This window comes from Oratosquilla oratoria, chromosome 37 (assembly GCF_046742065.1).
Source record: "Oratosquilla oratoria isolate Oo_2021 chromosome 37, ASM4674206v1, whole genome shotgun sequence".
NCBI classification, from domain to species: domain Eukaryota; kingdom Metazoa; phylum Arthropoda; class Malacostraca; order Stomatopoda; family Squillidae; genus Oratosquilla; species Oratosquilla oratoria.
The window spans coordinates 35,028,091-35,050,590 of NC_134813.1; the positions used below are offsets into that span (position 1 = coordinate 35,028,091).

At 44.2% G+C, this 22,500-nt stretch overlaps 1 protein-coding gene across 7 annotated transcripts in view; it reads left to right on the forward strand.

The window, feature by feature from the left end:
* LOC143019641 (uncharacterized) overlaps positions 1-22,500 on the forward strand; it is a 264,093-nt gene that overhangs the window by 79,694 nt on the left and 161,899 nt on the right. The window contains exons 1-2 of one of the 7 annotated variants that reach the window (XM_076175466.1): positions 16,181-16,582; positions 16,938-17,237. The exons of 3 other annotated variants lie outside the window; for them this stretch is intronic. In XM_076175466.1, coding sequence (XP_076031581.1) covers positions 17,206-17,237 — 32 coding nt within the window. In that variant the 5' untranslated portion in view covers positions 16,181-16,582; positions 16,938-17,205. Of the gene's footprint in view, positions 1-16,180; positions 17,238-22,500 lie in introns of those variants that run through there. 3 more of the 7 variants (XM_076175467.1, XM_076175464.1, XM_076175468.1) reach the window with 3 other exon arrangements.

Sequence of the window (22,500 nt, forward strand, 5' to 3'; positions counted from 1 at the left end):
AACTTAGCCATGGCACCTCAAATATTCATGCAGTTGTATGTAATCCAGGGAAAAGTTTCTGGGATCAGTGTCCCTCTCGTCTATATTACCCCTGGGAAAAAAGGCCGAAACATCTAACTTAGGAGAAGTCTGAAGGCTTTTGAAAAGTCCACAGCCAAAAGGTCCAGGTTGAAACGTGTACAGCCGAAAGGTCCAGGTTGAAACGTCTACAGCCGAAATTGCCTTCCCCCCCCCCATCCTCACCCCAGGTGTCGTATTTATTTTTTATTTTAATATATATTTTTTTTTCTTAAGGCGATTGAAGGTGACCATCATTTCCGCGTGGAATTGGCCTTCTGCATATCATACTTTGTACACCACACCTCGTGGTGGAGTGGTTAGAGTTCTCGCCTGCCACTACGGCTGTCCGGGTTCGAATCCCACCCAGGGCTAAAGTAATTTCAGTGTCGTTGCGCTGCGGGTTGTTACTCCAACTCTCGTGGGTGGGGAGTTGGGTGTGTGTGTAAGGTCACAGTATTACCCATAGATCGCTCATACGAGCTCTGAGCTCTTATCCGGGAGGTTAATATAAATTCGATCACGAGTCCAACACGTGATCTAAGACAGTGGTGAATCACATGTAAAGTCTCAGCCTAGGCATCTATAACTCTGTTCAAGACTACTTCGCCCAGAGAGTGGGAAAAAAAAGCAAAAATGGAAAAGAATAAGAAAGTAAATATCCCAAGCCGTACCGGGGTGGATCGATATCTTGATAAATGAATGGCAGATCGAGCAATTCTTGGTTTTTAGAAAACTTTCTCCATTGGTGGGAGTCAAAGGAACAGTAGCCCAACGTCACATTTAAAGTGCGAGCAACAAATCTGTACAGCCTAACCTGGTTACCCAGGTTTCGGACTCCATACACAACAGCTATTATCCCAGTATGTACAAGACGCCCATTTTATTATTATAATTATTATATATATTTATTTATTCATTGAGACGTCTACTTGTCACGTTGAAAATATATGAAAAATATCGCCATCTTTTATCACCCACGACCTCAGTCACTTGAACGCATGAAGGGATTCTGTGGCCATTTTTTGGTTTGTGTGACCGTCTTTGCAACGGATACCTTGGCCGGCCGGTGCCATCCATCCGGCCTCCAGGAAAGGTCCCGCGGAGGGGGGGTGGGGGGTGGACAAGAGCGACTCTTGGATTTCGCCTCTTCGCTACGATGTCAGAATGTTATACGTATAACATACATACATACGCATATATATATATATATATTATATATATATATATATATATATATATATATGTTATAAACAAAAAAAATTATATATATAATATATATATAATATATATATATATATAAATAAAATGTACATACATATATTTGTGTATGTATAGACTCGGAAGAGGAGTTATGGGGTGGTAAAAAAATTTGAGGGTTGGTAAAAGATAAAATCTATTTTTTTTTTACATAGATTAGTTTCTAATCATACAAAAATGTTACGTGACTTGTCCGCATGGATGCGACTAAAGTCTGTAAAAGTTGGATTCATCGGGCACCGATTCATCGTATTGAAAGAATCGTGACTTAACATTGACTGAACTTTTGACAACTGTAAAATTCCTTGTAGGTTTTGTTCCTGCCTCCCAAGCGACTTTCTCTTCGGAGTTTTATTGTGGTTAACGTCAAATGATTCCGTGCAATTGGTATAGGTCACATCATCACCATATACGGTGCAAGGCAATGAAAAGTGCTTGTAATGATCATTGGGCATTGGTTCATATGAGTGAGATTTGAGACTGGGAGTCTGAGACAGGGTTCGTTGCGTCTGCCTCAGAAGTTGATATCACCATCAAAAGGATTACAAAGGCGGAGCACGCCAGCAGGAGACCTTTTGGTCCATAACTAGGTCAACAACAACAACTAGCTTAGAACAAAGGGTGCGAAATGTTTTACCGCCTTGGTGTTCGAAAGTTTGGCTCCAGTTATTTGATAAGTAAATAATTGGTATTTCACGGGAACGAGACCATACTGTGTCTCTGTGGATCCTGCTTTGATTTACGGAAGAGAAATTCGAAAAGTGTGGCTCGGAGTTTTGCCAGAAATGTCAAGGTCCTTCCTCTTTTTATTAATTTAGTATTTATCTATTTTACTTTTTAATTGTATTATTATATAAACAGTATAGGTATATATTTGTGTGCGAGTTTTAACTCCAGTGTTTATGTCATTAGAACACACCGATTCAATCTTTCCGTCAGGATGCTAATTGGCAACTCTGCCCATTTCCAAAACCTAGGAGGATGAGACCCCGGCTCTGCTTTACAGTTTGATTTTATAATCGTGTTAACCAATTGTTTTAGCTGCGAGTGCAAATTGTATTATAACTTGGGGCACGATGGGATGACCAGTCTATCACGGAGGAGAGATTTCGCTTGATTTCAACACGGATTTCCACTTTCGGCCAAATCGGCGCAATAGACTTTCTCCAGTTGTTCAGGTAGTCGATTTGTTTCCCTAAACGTTCGGTCAGAAATAGGAATTGTTGCATTGCGTGAACGAAGTGTTTTTGGAAATGGGACTATATTTAATATCGCGTCATTATTTTTTTTCTTGTTACTAAGGATAGAAGTGCTGGTAAATAAGAGCTGTAACAATTACCTGGAGTCTACTGGGCTATTTCATTTAACATACAGACCCCCACCCCCCACAATTCAAAACGTATCTATTTGCATACATATTTATACACATCGCTGTCAAGCTATTGTAGGTTATTTTCTATGTGTATATGTATGTATGTGTATATATATATATATATATATATATATATATATATTACAAAGGATTACAAAGGCGGAGCATGGCAACAGGAGACCTTTTGGTCCATATGAAGGTCGGATGCGAAAAAAATTATAATGATAAATAAACAAATAAATAAACAAACGAATAAACAAATAATATAATAATGTAAATAATAAGTTTATGTTTACGAAATTTTTAGGCGACGTGCCAAACTGAGAGTACAGAAGCCACACTTGTAGTAATGGAGGTTTTTGGTGGTGATAGGGAGCTTGTGTGGTGATTTTTATTTAGCGACTCAAGCGGCAGTCGCTCGAAGCAAAACAGCCCCATAAGAAGAAGAAGAAGAAGAAGAACGTGAAAAAGAAGAAGAACGCGAAGAAGAAGAAGAAGAACGCGAAGAAGAAGAAAAACAGCGGCTCAATGCAACTGACAGGCCTCACCTAAACAAGGGTTTTTCACTTCCCACTGCGTGGGAGTGGGACGATGAGTGAGTTAATCCTCTGTGATTGTCGTCGCCAAGCAATTTTATTCAGCTGAGGGGAACCTCCTGGTTCCAAGAAGGATTTGGGACCTTTTTTGGGCTAAAAAGATATTAAATGCATTTTGGGCTATGCAATTAGTCGATTTTGGACTTAAAATAAAGGTACTATTCCGGGCTAAAATTTTCTCTTTCCACGTTTCCTTGATTGGAAAGTTAATTCTCTAAGGGCTATTGTTATTCTATCATTCTTTTTTCTTAATTTTTCATATTTTCATTTCCTATGGGCTTTTTTCTTTATATCTTTTATATTTCCTTGGGCATTTTTTTTTTTTTCTTTTTGTTATCAATTTTTTTCTTTTCTTTTCTATCCATTTCTTGGAGAGTGGAAGCATAAAACTCGGTAGTTCATAACTGACACGCACAGGGACACACACACACTTTCATACACACAGGCACACACACACACACGCATACGCAAGCATATTCGCTCACACATACACACACACACAAACACATATATATACAGACACACACACACACACACACACACACACACACACACATATATATATACACACATTGTGTGTGTGTGTGTGTGTGTGTGAGAGAGAGAGAATAGGTCCCAGTGAACAGATTTACATTTATCAACCACAATTCACTTTAATTCTAAGTCATCAACATCGAGAAGCTCGAGGAGGCATAGAAGCAGAAATTGAAACATGGTACAGCCAAGGACTCGAACCTCCGCTAGCACGCGACAAGTGATAGTAGCTTTACCGATTGCTTCTCGATGTTGATGGCTTAGAATTAAAGTGAATTGTAGTTGATATATATATATATATATATATATATATATATATATATATATATATATATATATATATATAATATATATATAAAACGGAAGCCCAATATATGGAACCAGATTTTCTGAAGTCTAGATCATGTTGGTTTTTCGAAAAGCGTGCTCGTTCCGAATACTGGGGAGTGACGGGTCTTGTATATCCTCAATAGAGAGAACGATTGGTGGGGGGGGGGGGACCTCGTCCCTGAACCTAAAGTGTAAGCTGCATCGTCATCAGCCCGGCCACCTCGGCACTTTCCCCTCCGAAGACATTTGTCGCAATTCTTCGCGCATTTGGTCAACGAGAGAGAAAAGTCGCAGGGAAGAAAAAATAAATAAAAGACTCGGAAAAGGTCATAGCTTTGTCTAAGAAAGGTTAAGTTAGGTCAGGTTTTGGGTTAGGTCAGGTTAGATTAGGTCAGGTAACGCTAGATCAGGTCAGATCATTGGTATTCTTAGCACCCCTACCTAGACACACACACACACACACACACACACACACACACACACACACACACACACACACACACACACACACACACACACACACACACGAACACACCATTTTCATGGTACCAAGTATATTACAAACTCAAACCAACCAATCTCACACTGTAAGTACACAGCGTATTTCGCAAATAAAACTTAACCAAAGAACCAATTCGTTTTACTGCTGTAGCGACACTAAAGGGTAGATTTATATTTTACCTGGAATGTCTGCAGTTTTAATGGGACGGATGTGCTTGGGGGCAGGGACATCAGTTTCTTCAGCATCATACTGGAAGGGACCAAGAGGACTTAGATCTCCACGTCCAATAATTAATTTCCAGAAGTCAGGACGAAGTGGAGGAAGGAAATCCTCTGGGGAGCTCAACAAGAAGAGTCAAAAGATGACAGTGGTGGTGGTGGTGATGATGATGATGATAGTGGTGCAGGTGGTGGTGTTAATGGAGGAGTTAGAAACATATTCTTAAAGCTAGATTTTTGGGATCAAACGCCGTGACAACCAACTTTGGTCCGTGTTTTTCCTGAGCATAAGGCATCTTTTTCAGTGTGTGAAAGAGCAAGACTTTCAGGTTCCTATGGCCTTATGGCTCAGATGCCGTTTTCGAACTGACTTCCGTATGTATCTAATGTTCGGTGCCTCCCACTAAAGAATATATGCTTTATGAAATTGTATCCTTATGTATGTATGTAAAGATACTTACTTGGAAAAAATGTAGATTCTAACTATACACTAGGGTGTTTTGTAACTAAACTACTAACTAGATGCGACAATCAATGGCGAAGGGACTTCATTTGGGTGACACCTCGCCCCACCGCAACTCCTTCGAGAGGATGTACTGAGATGTGCGCATGCGCGGGGCAGCGGGTTTCTACTTTTGGATATTAGGGGAGGATTTTTTTGCCCATTGAGCTTTGGGGGGCGGGGGGCAAGGATTCTCTCGGGTCCCTGAGCCTTGCGGGAATACCGAGTGAGCCATATCCCCCCCTTCTCTGCCGCACCGTTTCACCTGATGAATAATTCTAAACGAGAGCGAGGGGAATAACTCCCTCCCAGAAGTGAGGTTGATCATTGTCTTGGCATAACAAGTGTCCCATGGAGGCAGACAACGACGCCGGTCGGTCTGTCTTTGCGGGGACATCGATCCCAGAGGTGCTTACGGCATTGTATGAGAGATGATGATGAGCATCTTAGGTTGAATTGTTGTTGTTATTGTTGTAATATGGATTACAACTTGCTGTGGATGTGCTGTGTCTTGCTGCATTGCTTCTGACCCAAGGCAGTGGGCGAGATGCAGGGATAACCCGTCGTCCAGGAGGAGCCAAGAAAAGAGGGAGGGAAGGGTGGTGAATGGGAGTGGAGTATGTGTGGATGGAATGGGTGGGAGTGGATTTATGACTTTGACTTTGGCTACCTCTTTTGTGAGGGGGAAAAGTCCTTGATATATGTATGTATTGTTGTAATTGTTGTTATTTTGATATTGTTATTGCTCTCTTTTTCTTCAGATTCTACTTAGTCTTCTTATTCTTCCTCCTCATTTTCTTCGTATCCCTCCGCATTGTCTTCATCCTTTTTTCTTCCCATTTTAATAATGTATATACAATATTTTTTTCTGTTTTGGATGCGGTGTTTGGCTCTCAGCTGCAATGCAATATTAACCCTTAACAAGGCGGAGGATCTTACGATGAATAAAATTGCTTTGCATCAGCATGAACAAAATATTTATTGTCAAGTTTTTGTCTTCTGTCCGTCAAAAAAAACAAAAAAAAAAAAAAAAAAAAACGGCAAGGGGTCGAACTTAGGATGAACCTGAGGACCTTTAGTTTGGCCATCTTGTTTTCGGAAACACCCGAGTGTTTCACGAGACCCGGCCATCAAGGCGACTTCATGGCGTGGAAGTCTGCCCTGTCTCGCCGAAGAGCTTGTCAAGGGCCGGCGAAAGGTCTAGCTGGCCTGGTTCCGTGGTATACGCGCGCGCGCACACACACACACACACACACACACACACACACACACACACACACACACACACACACACACACACACACACACACACACATATATTATATATGCTGTTTAGTGGTCGAGAGGTCTAAGGCGTGAGTGTGTCTTGGGAGTTTACTTCCAAGCGCATCGGGTTCGAGTCCCGTGCGCTACTGCTAAAGAGATTATCTGATATATATATATATATATATATATATATATATATATATATATATATATACTTACACACAGGACTTCAAGAGTGTTGTTCCTTTCCCCTATACAACAGTTAGGTTTATACACACGCTACCTGTGTGTGTGTGTCTCAGTCTGTCAATATTTCTGTCTATCTCAGTCTGTCAATCTGTCTGTGTCAGTCTGTGTCAACCAGTCTGTCTGTCTATCTCCCTCCCAATTATAACGCATTACGTTCCCATTTCTGCGACTGGTAAAAAAAAAAATAAGATAAAAAAGTGGGAGATGTATTAGTTCAGATTTATGGTGAAGTAAGGCCTGAATGTTAATCAGGCGGCGTACTACTCGCTGAAAGAAATGATGGACTCATGGTCCGCGTTCATGAAAGTTCCATGAAGGACAGTTTGGTCATGCAGTCATTAATGCTGTGCATGCTTTCGAGCGGGGAAAGAGCACAATGGGTAATTACAGGGCCTTGTTACCTTGAAGTAAGTTCTCTGGGGACAAAACTTGATTGAAAAAGGGGAAACTGCTCTTTGTAAATATTGGCATATTGTGCATTCAGGGTAATTTACCCTGTGATTATACCTTGGGATAGTCCGTCATGTTTTTTTTTTATCATTGAAACTTAATTTTTTATAATAATATCGACAATATTCCTTTTTTAATAATTGAAACTTATTTTTTTATGATGTCGACAATAACAACAGTTTTTCATACACTATGCCAGATGCACGATGTCACATGATTTTGTGGGTACGTATTGTTATTGATGAGGGGCTGGGACATTGTTGAAAGCTTGTGCCCTGGGTGTCCACAAGTCCGAAGATTTTGATGTTATTTTATTCACGTCGAAGGGGGACGCGAGTGCCGATCGGTCTAGGTCCTATTCAAGCAGTGGTTCCTCCTTTTCCTTTCGCCATAACAAAACGCGTTTGGTATTCCTTTCTCGAATGTTTTCTTGTTTCCCTTCACTTGACATTGATGTTCGTTGTGGCTCTTGCTGAAGGATTTGTAATATCTAGATTTTGTGTGCACTTGATCTTTTATTGTTATTATTATTAGTATTATTATTATTGTTATTACTGTTAAGAGTGTATTTCTTACTCCAGCGGATTTATAAAATCTAGATTTCGTGTGCACTTCATCTTTTATTGTTATTATTATTATTATTATTATTATTATTGTTATTACTGTTAAGAGTGTATTTCTTACTCCAACGGATTTATAATATCTAGATTTCGTGTGCACTTCATCTTTTATTATTATTATTATTGTTATTATTATTGTTATTATTATTATTATTATTATTATTTATTATTATTTATTATTATTATTTATTATTATTATTTATTATTATGATGATTTATTATTATTATTTATTATTGTTGTTGTTGTTGTTGTTGTTATCACTGTTAAGAGTGTATTTCTCACTCCAACTAGATTTCGTGTGCATTTCATCTTTTATTGTTATTATTATTATTGTTATTATTATTATTGTTATTATTATTATTACTATTACTGTTAAGTGTATTTCTTACTCCTACGGATTTATATCTAGATTTCGTGTGCACTTCCATCTTTTATTGTTATTATTATTGTTATTATTATTGTTATTATTATTGTTATTATTATTGTTATTATTATTATTATTGTTGTTATTACTGTTAAGAGTGTATTTCTTGCTCCAACGGCTAATATATATACATATACGTTTTTTATTTAATCTCTGGCCAGATTAGTGTTTTGTGATACTTTAAAGGTTACGTATTTGCGTCTGCAAGGTCATGTAGATTGTTCCACGTTCTCCCTCCACCCCCTTTCTCTCTCTCTCTCACTCTCTCTCTCTCTCTCTCTCTCTCTCTCTCTCTCTCTCTCTCTCTCTCTCTCTCTCTCTCTCTCTCTCTCTCTCTCTCTCTCTCTCTCTGCGTGCATGTGTGTGTGTGTGTGTGTGTGTGTGTGTGTGTGTGTGTGACTTTAGTTTTGTCGTACCGGAAATCAGGGAACGGTCTCTGGGCCTCAAGCCGTAGATAGTTAAGCCACGCAACATCCTGTATGCACAATGTGAAATAGATAATGATATACAGAGTCATGAGGAGGATTAATACATTACAAAGAAGGGACTCGAAGTTATGGACACGGAAGGTGACGACATAGGTGCTCGTCCGGGATTTAATGAGATCGCATATCGAACTGAGGAACTGATTAACCGCTTCGCCACGGATAAAACTCTGGAAAGTATATTAGCTTTACGTTATCTCCTACAGTACTCCAAAGGCGATAAGCCACCGATTTAATAGCCCGTCAGCCGCCGGCGATAAGAACACCCCCCCCCACTCCACCCCTTAGTGATAAGGTTACTATTCCTGATAACAGGACCTGATGCAACTCGACAGCACAGCCGTTGATTTGAGGACAACTTTTCCAAGGTTTAGGGAACACAAAGTCTTTGACGAGGTGTCAAGTCAACAGATGGACGGCAGTAGCAAAGACTGCTGGTGTAGTGGCTATCTTGGTACTCTGAGGTTTAGACACGCTGATGATGTGTAGCATTGTTTACACGGTCCGGGTTCGAATCCGCCCAGGGCTGAAATAATTTCAGTATCGCTCCACTGCGGGTTGTTACTTCAACTCTCGTGGGCGGGGAGTTGTGTGCGTGCGCGTGCGTGTAAGGTCACAGCATTACCCATAGATCGGTCATATACGAGCTCTGAGCTCTCCTCCGAGAGGGAAATTGCTGTCGACCACAAGTCCAACGCGTGATCCAAGACCATGGTGAATCACACACATGGACGCACGTTCTTCATGGGGATAAGCCGGTTCTGTAGTGGACCAATAAAACTAATTTCGATATATGAATAATTTCCAGTACATTCGCATATTCTATCGATAAGACGTGGTCCGCTAAGTGACAATGCTCTTCAGCTGAGGCCCGAGTCGGGACGCCGGTACACCCTGACCTCGTTTCGTCTCCCACAGCTGAATAGAATCGCCTGTTGGCATTAAACGAAACCCAGGACGATGAACCACATGGCCGCGTCGAAGTGGGTGACGTGTCAGTCGGTCGGGAGAGTTAACGATGTTGGTAACGAGATGCGTGTAAATGATCCCCTGCGCATTGTCAACAAGACGTGTAATGGAGAAGAAACACCTATCGACCTTGTACCTGCCTGGGAGTACTTACCACCTTGAACCAAGTGCCGCCAGGCGATTTTATTCACCCCCCGTGTGGCGCCTCGCCGGGGTTTGTGTTTCGTTGCCCTTCACAGGCGCTTCTATCCTTGGGAACAATGGCGCGCCGGAGATGTGAAGGAAAGATTTAAGGAGGGTAGCGGGGGTGGTGGGGAAGGTGGTTAGTAGGAATGAAATGATCAGCATTCGTCCTTGAATGGAGATTAGTCTCCAGTCTTTTAAAAGAATGCTACGTGACTCTGCTCCGTATGTGTCAGTAAAGCCCCTAGTGTATTGACTGCATTAAGCACGTTGGAAAAAGCGGAGGGTTATGTGTAGGGGTATGTCAGGCAGCAAAAAAGAGTCACCTGAAATATATATATATATATATATATATATATATATATATATATATATATAATATATGAGGAAGGTGGAAGAGTAAGACACGTGTCTATGGCCGAATTTATTTATTTGTTTATTTATACATTAAAGCTACCCCCGGTGTCAACGGATTAATGATTTGTGGTAACAAATGTTGACCTGTTGAGCCCTCTTATTTGTCTATTTTGATCCTCCCCTTCCTCCCCTCCCGATCACCTCGTGCGGAATGAAACCCCCTGGCCGTGGCGTCAAAGCGTGTCATCTGGTGATAGAGGATTAAGAATAGAACAACACAGGACGTCACGCACACACACACACACACACACACACACACACACACACACACACACACACACACACACACACACACACACACACACACACACACACACACACACACACACACACACACACACACACACACATATATATATATATATTATATAATATATACTGTATGTGTGTGTGTATGTGTATGTATGTATGTATATGTATACGTGTGTATGTCTGTATATAACCCTTCTCGTAATGATTTGTTCCGTGACTCGTTCGATAAGAATCCTTGCCAAGCCCTCTTTGTGGCGGCGCGGCGACCAGGGCAACCTCGGCAACCTCCCCATATCCAGGTGCGGAGAGGTGGCGGTGACGGCGGGTGTGGGGCACCTTTGGTGTTATATACGTCGATATCAACGCAAAGGAGCTACGATTTGTGTCTCGTTATGACGTATCTCATTTCACGGCGTCAGTGTCTGCCTTATCAGCGATATTGTGAATACGACAGCCGAGCTGGGTCATATTTCTTTATCAAAATGCTCTCTCCTGATATGTAAATCATAGATTTGATAAAATTACAGGTTTATCAATATTGGATAACTGGTGATGAAAAATTGTGATTCAGTAAAACCCGGGAATGTAAATCGGTATTATTTTTTATTAGATTACAGTTTTATGAAGATTAAAAAAGTAGGAAGCGATGGACAAATATCAGTTCTGCAGAACCTTAGGATTGCCAACAAAAAATAACATAGTGATGATAATTTTCGTTTCAGTAAACGACGTGTAGTCCACCAATTACATTGCACTGATTACAGACACCCCCCCTACCCCCACACGCCCTCCCCCTTCACCCACACGCCCACACCACGCCCACACCACACCCACGCCCACACCTCACTGGCGAACCTTAAAGGGGCATTTAGAAGGCCAAACGGTTTGACAAACCCGGTTTGTCAGACAAGTGTTTGAAGTGATGTTTGACCATGTGAATAGGGTATTTGGTTGTCAAACACGTTCGACAAACGTGTTTGACGACCAAATACCCCATTCACACGGTCAAACATCACTTCAAACACTTGTCTGACAAACCGGGTTTGTCAGACTGTTAGACCGTGTAAATGGCCCTTAAGACCGCTGAGCCTAGAGCCCATTAGTGTAACAGTGTCACGTCCCGCCCTTATATATGTTTGGGTGGATACGCGGATGATGTATGTAAGATTAGTGTGTGCGTTTCCCTATATCGTAGCATGCAGGAAGGAGCTACGATCATGGGGTCCTGCTTTGTATGTGTGTGACAGTTTAACGTTTTGCATCATATGTTGAACTTGTGATCAGTAGCTATTACCCAGTGGGATGAGAGGTGGGCTCATGTATGTCCCGATCTGTGGATATACGAGTATATTCTATGACCTTACGCGTGCGCGCAAACACACACACACACGTTTTTCATCTTTGTTTCTTAGTAAGTAGGGACATTGATATCGGTGGGTTAAGGAGAACCAGCTGGGACGAGGGCACTGGATGCTCCTCGGAAGACACGCCGCAGGAAGGGAGGAGGAGGTCGGGAGGGAGGAGGAGGAGGAGAAAGGAGGTAGTCCTTTGGGGTCGGTAACGGGTGGTCCCGGGAGTACATTTTATGAAGTCGGACAGGAATTCGGGTCCACCTTCGCCCCTTTCCTTAATGAATACTTCAGTGCAGAAGCGGTTCTTAACCCGTACCTTCAGGCTATGGACACTTTGCGTCAGAGGCTACGGGACTCCATTTGCCATAATTTCCTTCCAGTTCAGGTCGTAGTTTCTAGCAGTTTCCGTGAAAAGTAAATCCAAACTACTGACATCGTTGGGAGGGCTACTGGCAAAGAGGACTGAGGAGTGGTGTTGGGTGTCGTTAGATCTTGTGAAAGAAGGTTTGCGTTGGAGGGTGGCGTCGTAGGGACATACGGAGCAGCAATCGACTCGAAGACTGGAATTGCCCTCTGCCCAGGGCCAGCTGGGCGTAACCGAGAACTTGGTCTGTAGCTGTCATTGGCCCAACGCGAGGCGGAGGGGGGGGGGGAGAGGCAAGGAAGGCTTTTTCGGTCGAGGGAAAGCTCCTGGCCCGGCGGCGGCGGCGGCGGCGGCGGCGGTTGGTGCTAATCTGTGGCCAAGATTGACTGCCGTAACCCCTTGGAGACGATGGTGCGTTTCCCATCTCCCCCTCCTCCTCTTCCAGGTTTGGATTTATCCTTTCCCCACACACGCACCTTCTTCTTCTTCTTCTTCTCTCTTCTCTTTCTCCTCCTCCTCCTCCTTCTTCTCTTCCTCCTCCTCCTCCTCCTTTTTCTTTTTCTTTTTCTTCTTTTTTCTCTTTCTCCTCCTACCGTCTTTCGAAAAGTAACGATCCTTCCCAGAAATTGCTGTGGCTGTGGCCTAACCCCAGCGGATCTGATATATGTAGATGAGGGAAAGCCGCCTGAGCGAGAGTGTACGCCCTCTACTTATTTTGCACTGAGGGGGCAGACTTTTCCGTTTTTTGGGGGGTAATGCTTTTATTCTTATGCTGAGGGGTTCTTTTTGGGACAGAATGGGGTTTGGATTGATGGCGATCTCATTTTGATACCAATATGATCCCCCCATTCCCCCATTAGCTGATTAAAATAGGGCAGTGTAAGCTAGAATGAAATGAAAAAAGAATGACATTAGACTCGGCCCTCTAGCTGCGCGGGGATGGCAAGTTCCCTCGGTTGAATAAAACCGGCCGGCGACAAGTTCGAAGCAACGTACAAGTCCGTTGTAGTGGAAAGGTTAAAACTGAATGAAATCGTCTGGTATTGATCAGCTACCCCTGTTTCCATTCGCCGATTCCACTCGGAAAACCCTGCGGATTATTTTCACTGTAGTGTCTGTGAATGATTGTTTGGTTCCTTTTGTTTTATTGCTGAATGGTATGCTTTTGTGTACATGTGTTGCCTGGCCACTATTGTGTTGTGTTTTGTCCTCTGGTTGTGGTGTTGTCTAAAGACTGGTAGTGTGGGCTGTGGCGAGATTTTTTTTCATGGTGTGTTAGTGTAAAGATTGCCTCAACCTTGTTTTCGGTATCGTTAGTGTATATAGCATATTTATGTTGTTTTGTGTTGAGCGTGTTTTTTGGCTGAAGGTTTGGGTGTGTGCAGGCAGCAGGTCCAGTTTGTTGTGTTTGGTGTTGACGAGTGTGGTGCATTCTAAGTAGACCCAAGAGAGGCAGTTGTTGCATAGGAGAGAGATGTGTGTGTGTGCGTATGTGGCAGGACTTCTGAAGTTTGGGGACTTGTGGAGAGGGCTGGGTTTGATTTCTGTGTCACCGGCTCGGGGGGAGATGAAGGAGGGGAGGTAGCGTGCAACTCATCGTAATATATATATATATATATATATATATATATATATATATATATACACATATATTATATATAATTATATATATAATATATATATATAATGTATAATATACTATATCACATCACCGGGTGCCTTAAACGGAGACACAGAAACGATGGACAATGAGGAGACCCCCCAAGGGCACAGCGCCTAACTTGAGAAGAACCATCAATCCGACCAACGCCCAGAACGACCCACACTACTTCCACATGGAGGTGCGGCCCCGAGCGTCCGGTACCTGGTCTCGGGAACGATTCTAACGATCATTCACCCTTCCATAAAACTTGTGAGCGTCCAATTTAAATTTATTTACCCGGAGATACGTTAAATAGTTCCCGTCACACGTTTTGCTTCAGCGACTTCGGTTGTCTGTTAATAGATCGATTGAACGAACACCAATTCGTGGCTCTTGTATATCACCGGGGAATTCAATCCATGTGTGCACGGCGACCGCAAAGGGTTCGCTCATTCAAACACCTTCTGCACACGCCATTGAACGAAGCACGAACTCGCAAAGCCCTTGGTTTGCGATGCCGGGGTTCTGGGGTCCGGAAGGGTCCACACTAGCCTCATTCATGGTCATCAGACCAAAAACGATTAGCAGATGTTGGGTGTCAGAGGATTTGTTCAATATTGAAATGGCCACCACGGGACTAAAAAACAGTATTTCATAAGTGAAGTTATTGAGCTGAGCCTAAACGGTCCTCTTGAATAAAATCGTATGGGAAGGGTTGAGCGAAATGGGTTTACTATCTTCAGGATATGGGCAGGTATATGGATAAAGTGTACCCATCCCTCAACGGAATAAAATCGTTTGTTGGTAGCCAGAATGAAGATGTTTAGATGCGGTAACGTACCGAGCGGGTTTGGCTCAGCGTGGCATGTTATAATGTTGACGTGTTTAGCTGGCCGTGTGCATGTGATACCAAGATTTCATTTGCCGTTGGTGACATGTACCATTCCAAGGCCACAGTGATTTTATTCTGGTTAAATGCAGACGATTTAATTATCCAGATAGCGAGATGACCGTTTCAGCCTGTGTCTCCTTCTCGTGGATAGAACATGCGAATGGTTCTCTTTGTTGGGAATTTCTAGAATTCGGAAAAAAGTCCCCAATAGGAAGTTGGAAAGCTTTCCGAAAATACACCAGAACTTTAATAAGTCTTTCAGGTACCCATGACGGAAATTGGGAACATTTCGTTCCAATTATTGGATTTTTTTTTCCCACACCAGGGTGTGTGCTGTAGGCCCATCTCATTGTAATGCTTTCAATGTGATGACGTGTGACGTGATGAAGGTAATTATGACGTGTGATGAAACGTGGCTTACAACAGTCAAATTTTCGAAAATGTCCAAAAATTATAATCAAAAACTTTTAATTTTTTATACATGGCGAATACTTCTTAGAAGCACTTTCTAATAATGTGTGTGTGTATGCGCGTGAGGATGTGATCAAGAACACTTTCTAACGTATTATACCCGATTTTTTTTTTCGTTGCGAATATTGGGAAATATTCCCAATCATAGAAACCCCCGGTAGAGAGAAGAGTGTGCGTGCGTGTGTGCGTACGTGCCAGTGTACACGAAGGTGGCCAAGCATAGAACCAGGAGCTCGTCCACAACGGCACAGCACAATGTGCCAAAGCAGCCCTCGGGGCTCGGGGTGTCTATAAGCGAGGTGTTCCTGATGTGGCTTTAACCTTCGACGGATGTGACGTACCCGACCTTGGTCAAATGAATGGGGGTGGGAGGAGGAGGAGGAGGGGGAGTGGGGAGGGGGTAAAGGGGTAGGAATTACTTAGAATCTCCCTAACCCAATCCCTGAAATCATGAGGAACGGGGCGAACGAGAATTAGAAATCGGGTTTGAAGCAGCTGTCAAGAAAAAGATTACTCTTAGAAAGATGATGCTCATCCTCCAAAAGTGCCTGTGTTGCGGGGACGGCTCGGGAGCCGTTTCCATGGCAACCAGCATCATGGCGGCCGCTTCAACGACGCTTCCGTAGTGTACGTGTGTATAGGTCTGCCCCCACTCCTCCTCCCTTCCCTTCCACCCCCTCTCCCTTCTCGTCTCGATAACTCCTCCAGCTCCTCCTCCTCCAGCTCCTCCTCCTCCGCCTCCTCCGCCGCCGCCGCGCCACCTACTTCAGTGTGCTGCTTGTGACACAGTATTCGGTTGACTGAGTCGTGTGACGTAGATGTGCGTAACACCGGGATCCGTGTTGCCGACTGCCCCACGCCCCCGGAGCTTCCCTGTTCTCGTGCGGTGGGCTACAGCCACCGCAGCCACCACAGCCGCCTCCCAGGCGGCGGCTTTGCCGCGCAGGCAAGCAAGATAGCAGGAGCGGCGGGGCGAGTGTTTGTGTGTGAGGCGGAATGTCGTCATGTGGGGGTGGGGGTGAAGGCTGTGGCGACGACGACCAGAGTCGGCGACGACGACGCCGGCCAGTGAGATGTTCGGCGAGCGAGAGTGAGAACGAGCGAGCGAGAGAGCCAGCAAGCAACCCGCGGTCAACGTGGTCACGGCCGTAGAGTCGTGGGCACCACGCCGGTGGTGTGTGTGTGTGTGTCCTTAGTATTATGCGGCCCGGACCCAGGCCTGTCTCTTTAGCCCGTTCCCCAAGTGATGGCGTGTGGCTACTAAGCAGTGTGTAGAGTGCAGTGGCAGTGGAGAAAATCTTCACAACAAAAGTGGTTGCAAAGGTAACACCAATATTGCCTTGCCTCACACACCGTAGTATTATAAGTGTATAGTGATGACATCAACATCCTTTATTAAAAGTATTATCGTAGTGATGTGGTGTGAGTGGTGATGAAGTGTGAACATACAGTGTAGTGTATGGTCCTGGACCATTTGTTTTGGTTTCAAATACGAAAGAATAACGAAAACCTATTGGTCCGTTCAACAGTGTGTTTCCATGTTAAGGGAGCTGTCTACAAGACAGCTGCCGTCAGCCAGTATCGGCATCTGGGCCTGGAGGTCGGCGAGGTCCCACTTGTGCTGACGAGAACCTGGAGGATAGTGTTGTTCTCGAAGAAGTTACTCCTTGATATTGGAGGACAAGTGGGAGAGTGAGTGCAGTGTCTGTGTACACAGAGATCTGAAGGAGTCTCCCAGCTGTTGTTGTTCTATATACAGTAGAGTGCTGGAAAGGTGAAAGCGGCGCTCGTGACGTCATGAAGGGCAAGGCCACGGCGGATACAGAAAGGTAAGGCCGATAAGGAGGCCCGTCTCGGCGGAGCCTTGGGCCTTCTGCCCGAACTCTGTACATCTCTTCTCTCAGTCGTGTCCCTAAGCTAAATTTTCAACCCGAAGAGATAACGCTATACATGACACCAACCTAATGCGTAGAGTGAATACGGTTCATAGTTACCACCGCGTCATGTCTCGAGGTCTCGAATATTCGTTGAAGACCACGGGCCTCTGCCAGAGGGTTGTTGGATTCGCCGGCGGGCACGCGGCAAGGCCCGTGCGTGCCCGCACGGGCCTCGCACAATACTAAGAATACTGCTTTTGGCCCAAGGAGGACAATCGTGCCCGCCAGTGCATGCATGTTCAGCTGTGCGCATAATGTGTGTGTGTACATGTTTATGTGCGCTCATCTAATCGTGCTTCGCGGGGCTCTCTCCCTCTCTCCCTTCCTTCCCTCCTCTCTCCCTTCCTTCCCTCCTCTCTCCCTCCCTCCCTCCATTCCTTCCTCTCTTACTCCCTACCTCCCTCTCTTCTTCCCTTCTTCCCTCCCTGCCCGTCTTGACCCTCCCCCGCGCGCGTGTTTGTCTGTTTGCCTGTATGTATCTCGTTCACCATGGTCTCAGATCACGTGCTCAACTAGCTATCGACAGTTACTACCCGCCCGGATGAATGCTCACAAGCTTACAGGTCGTTCATGTGTGTTTGTGGGCGTGCGTGCTGCCGATTTTATGTCCCGTGAATATGCCCGGGGCGTGTTATGATCAGAGTGGGCCTTCATTGTACCAAGATATTATGGGTGTGGCCAGCTGGGGGCTTCAGTGGTGCAGTGACATGGGGCTGCTGGGGATTCTGGGGTGGGTCCGGGGTCTGGGGTCCGGGTGGCGTGGGGTGGGGTGGGGGGGAGCCCTCGAGGCCGCGTGGCTGCGACCGGTGCAGCCCCAGGTGCGTTCGTGTGACAGGTGTTTCTCCTCGTATGTCGTTTTGGCGAGAGAAGGTAACGGTGGTGATAGCTGGGCCACCGGCTCGGGTCGTGTGGAAAGAGGGATAATCTGCCTTGTGGTCTGCTTAGAGCACGGAGCGTGCAATACAGGGTGAAAGTGACACTCGTTGAGTCCCGTCTCAACCTCCATTGGTCGAATTCGGTTTGAATTGTTTTTGTGTGTGAGTGAGTTTCCCAATTTGTATTGATCTAATTGTGGGGGAGGGGGGGTATCTACGCTCATGGTGCCCTGTCTTCATTGACCAGCCTTGTCTTTTTGAATGTGTGTGTGTTTGTGCGTGTGTGTAGAGAGAGAGAGACAGAGAGAGTTTTGCAGCCATCGCTCGAGTGTCTCCATGTGGCCCCCGGTATTTGGCCGGCAATGCGGCACACGCACGCTTTCAAGGGGCGTTTAAGTGCAGGGGACAGCTGTTCCTCACTTTCCGTTTGGTCAGCTTTGTTCACAGCACCGACAGGAAACCCGTTCAACGTGTAATAATTTAGAAATAGCGGAAACTGCCTGATATGGATTCAATTAAATTCCAAATACAATTTCCGTTGTCTGGACTCGTTGTAATCGTAATAAGAATTTTAGGAAAGGGTTTGTGGAAATCAAGGTAACTAGGGTAGTGTTTTGCACGTGTATCGGTTAAGCTGGTTTTCGTCTATGGGATGTAGGTAACAGGCGTTTCTATCCGTGCTCGTTTTCGTGTACGAGGTCTTCCTTGCAATCCCCCCTGAAGTAAGGGGAGTGGAAGAATTCGCCTTTTCTCTCGTGGCGTGCGGCGGCTAAGACGGATCACCGTTAGCCATCCATTGGCCAGGCTCGGGTTCCATTGAACCGCGCAGCTGTGAGGGCTTCTGATCTCCATTGATTAATTTTGTACATTTTGTCTCTTTCCTTCTTTTTCGTCGTTTTATTTTTTCATTTCTTTTCCTTTTTTTTTTTTTTTTTTTATCTGTTTATTTTTTCTCGTGTTGTGATGTTCCGCACAAGCTACATGAACCCGGGTGGGGACCCGGCCTATCCCTTGGTTAATTGTGACTTACTAGAACTCATAGGGCAAACGTGACGGCTTTAGTTCCGCAGCTAATCGCCTCCTGGCGTGAAGTCATAATTTTTTCTTTCTTCGCTGGTGCCGCATTCGACACTCGGAATCCGCGTTCGATGGAAAAGTGGAATCGGGGCCTCGCACCATATATACATGTCACCTCAGCTTTGCTCGCTGCCGTAAAGACCAGATTCCCGACTTTTAACCACAGAATGTGACCCTATTGACTTTATTTATTGTATTTTATTTTATTTATTTTTTATTTATATTTTTTTCCGATCTATTGGCGCCGTGAAGACCTCTCTATTCTACTTCAACCGAATAGGCTTTTTGGCGCTAACCAGAAGTAAGTATATATATACTACAAGTCGAAGGGTTGATATTTTTAAACTCCCTTCCCCCCGGGTCGGCTGAATAAAATCCCCCGGCGACAGCCAGAATAAAGATTATAAACGCAAGGGTGTCAGTCGAGATCATTTCCAACCTTTGTACGTCTACTAAGGCTCTCCCGCTGGGTGGCGACAGCCAGTATAAATACATAAAGTCGAGTTTAGACACTAAAGGGGAAAGGTTCAACCTTTGCTGTTGTCAAGGGGGTTTAAGAATTATGGCAGGGACGGAATAAATTGAACTCTCTGCAGGAGGATCAAGATTAACATACTACATTAGGGACGAGATTAACATAACTCGTTGCAGTAAGAACATGGATAATATAGCTCAGTGCAGTAGGAACAAGATTAACATATATTAGGAATGAGATTAACATAACTCATTGCAGTAAGAACAGGGATAATATAACTCGCTGCAGTAGGAACAAGATATAGTACATTAGGAACGAGGTTAACATGTACTCATTGCAGTAAGAGCAGGGATGATATAACTCGCTGCAGTAGGAACAAGATTAACATAGTACATTAGGGGCAAGATTAACGTAACTCGTTGCAGTAAGAACAGGGATAATATAACTCAGTGTAGTAGGAACAAGATTAACATACTACATTAGGGACGAGATTAACATAAATCGTTGCGGTAAGAACAGGGTTAATATAACTCAGTGCAGTAAGAACAAGATTAACATATCTCTACAGTAAGAACATGATCAACGTAACTCGCTTTATTTGGAACGAGATTGAAATAATACAGTAGAGATAAGATTAATTTAACCCACTGCAGTAGGAACGAAGTTAACACAGCTCGATGCAATAGAAATAAAACTAATTTTAACCTTTGCAGTAGGAACAAGATTAATACGACATACTGCAGTAAGAACAATGTTAATATATTTTCCTACAATAAGAACAAAATTAACACGAACCACTTCAGTAGTAACAAGATTTACATAACGCGGTAAGAAGGTTAACATGACTTACTGAACTAAGACCAAATTAACATAATCCACTGCAGTAATAACAAAATTAACTTAACCCACTACAATGGGAATGAAATTAACTTAATCCACTGCAGTGGGAACAAGAACTTAACCAGTTGCACTTGGGTGGAGATCTCTCTTGCCCTTCTCATACTTCTTCTTTCTAGCTGATTCCAACGTCAAGAGAGAGAAAGAGAGGGGACGAGAGAGAGAGAGAGAGGCCGCTTTTAGATTTGCTCTTCTTGGCCGCCCCCGTCTCCGGGTCACTTTTCTTGAATGAGACGCGTTGGATGGTAAGAACAGAACTCTTAATCAATGGGTCCCTTCCCCTACTTCAAACCATTTCACTAACCTAACCTAACCCAGACTAAACTAAACACGCCTACCCTTCATTGTCATAGTTAAAGAAAAAAAAAATGTGATGCGTATAATGTAGTGCGGGTGACTGCAACATAAAAATATAGCTGAAAGTTAAAAAAAAAAAAAAAAGACGTCGCCCAAATAGCCGCGGAAAGGTTTCCAAAGGATCCGAAATCGGAGAAGGGACCCACCACGAAAGATTTTATTTTTATTTATTTTATACATTTTCTCCCCTTCTTTCCTGGGCAGATGACTGACCTGACATCCCCACCCGTTGCCATAGATACAGGGACACCACTCCATCATTTTTAACGTCTTGTTAGTTTTTATCTCTCATATGGACCCTTCCAGCGCGACTGTCAGGTTTTGTTTTCAAGTGTACGCGCTCTCTCTCTCGCTCACTCCCCCTTTCTCTCCCCCTCTCTCTCCCCCCTCTTTCTCTCTCCCCTTCTTTCTCTCTCCCCTTCTTTCTTCCATCTTTCTCTCCCCTCTTTCTCTCTCCCCCCTCTTTCTTCCATCTTTCTCTCCCCTCTTTCTCTCTCCCCCCTCTTTCTCTCTCCCCCCCTCTTTCTCTCCCTTTCTACTCCTCTCTTTATAGAACTTCGGAATTTTTTCTATTAAAAATCACAGACGTACATCGTTTCGCTCTTGAAGGGATTTCCTTCAGCTCCCTGGATGAGATCACCTGACGGCGGCACCTCGGATATAGATCCTGAAGCACATCTGGAGGTTTAATCACTCTCCCTTTGGCTAAGGACACAATGGTAATTCCTCGACTTACCCTCTCGTCTCAGTGACGCATACTCAATCACCAGATCCATGTTTCTACCCAGTATGATGAAGGCCTGAGGACCTTTGCCGGCCACAGTGGGGCTGCGGGTTTCCAGTCAGTGGAACTCGTGTTAACTATTATTATTATTATTATTATTATAAGTCCGTGGTATACTCCATGAATTGTATTCTAGCCCTCTGTAGCTGGTTTTAGTTAACAGGAGGCGTATGTGTTGAGTGGCGTACTTTAAAAAGTGTATTCTGGCTATCGTGTGACGCTATTTAACAGAGACCCTTTCATCTCAGTGATGCAGTTTACGAATTGTATTCTGGTTAGTGCAAGGCGATTTTGTTCATCAGAGGCGCGACCATTGTAGCGAAGGGGCAAATAGAGCTTTAGCTTTCAGACATTCGGGATAAAAAAAAGGATCCCCCCCTGGTTTGATGAAAGGCTCAAAAGCGGATTGGGCTCCTCTCTCCGCGCCCTCCTCCTCCTCCTCTTCCTTTTTTTTCACAATAGGGTGGGGGTTCTTTTTGCTCCTAGGGATGGGAGGAGCCCACAAAGGGGAGGGGGGCGTCCTCTCTCTCTCTCTCTCTCTCTCTCTCTCTCTCTCTCTCTCTCTCTCTCTCTCTCTCTCTCTCTCTCTCTCTCTCTCTCTCTCTCTCTCTCTCTCTCTCTCTCTCTCTCTCTCTCTCTCTCTCTCTCTCCCCCTCTCTCTCCCCCTCCCCCTCCCCCTCCCCCCCGTGC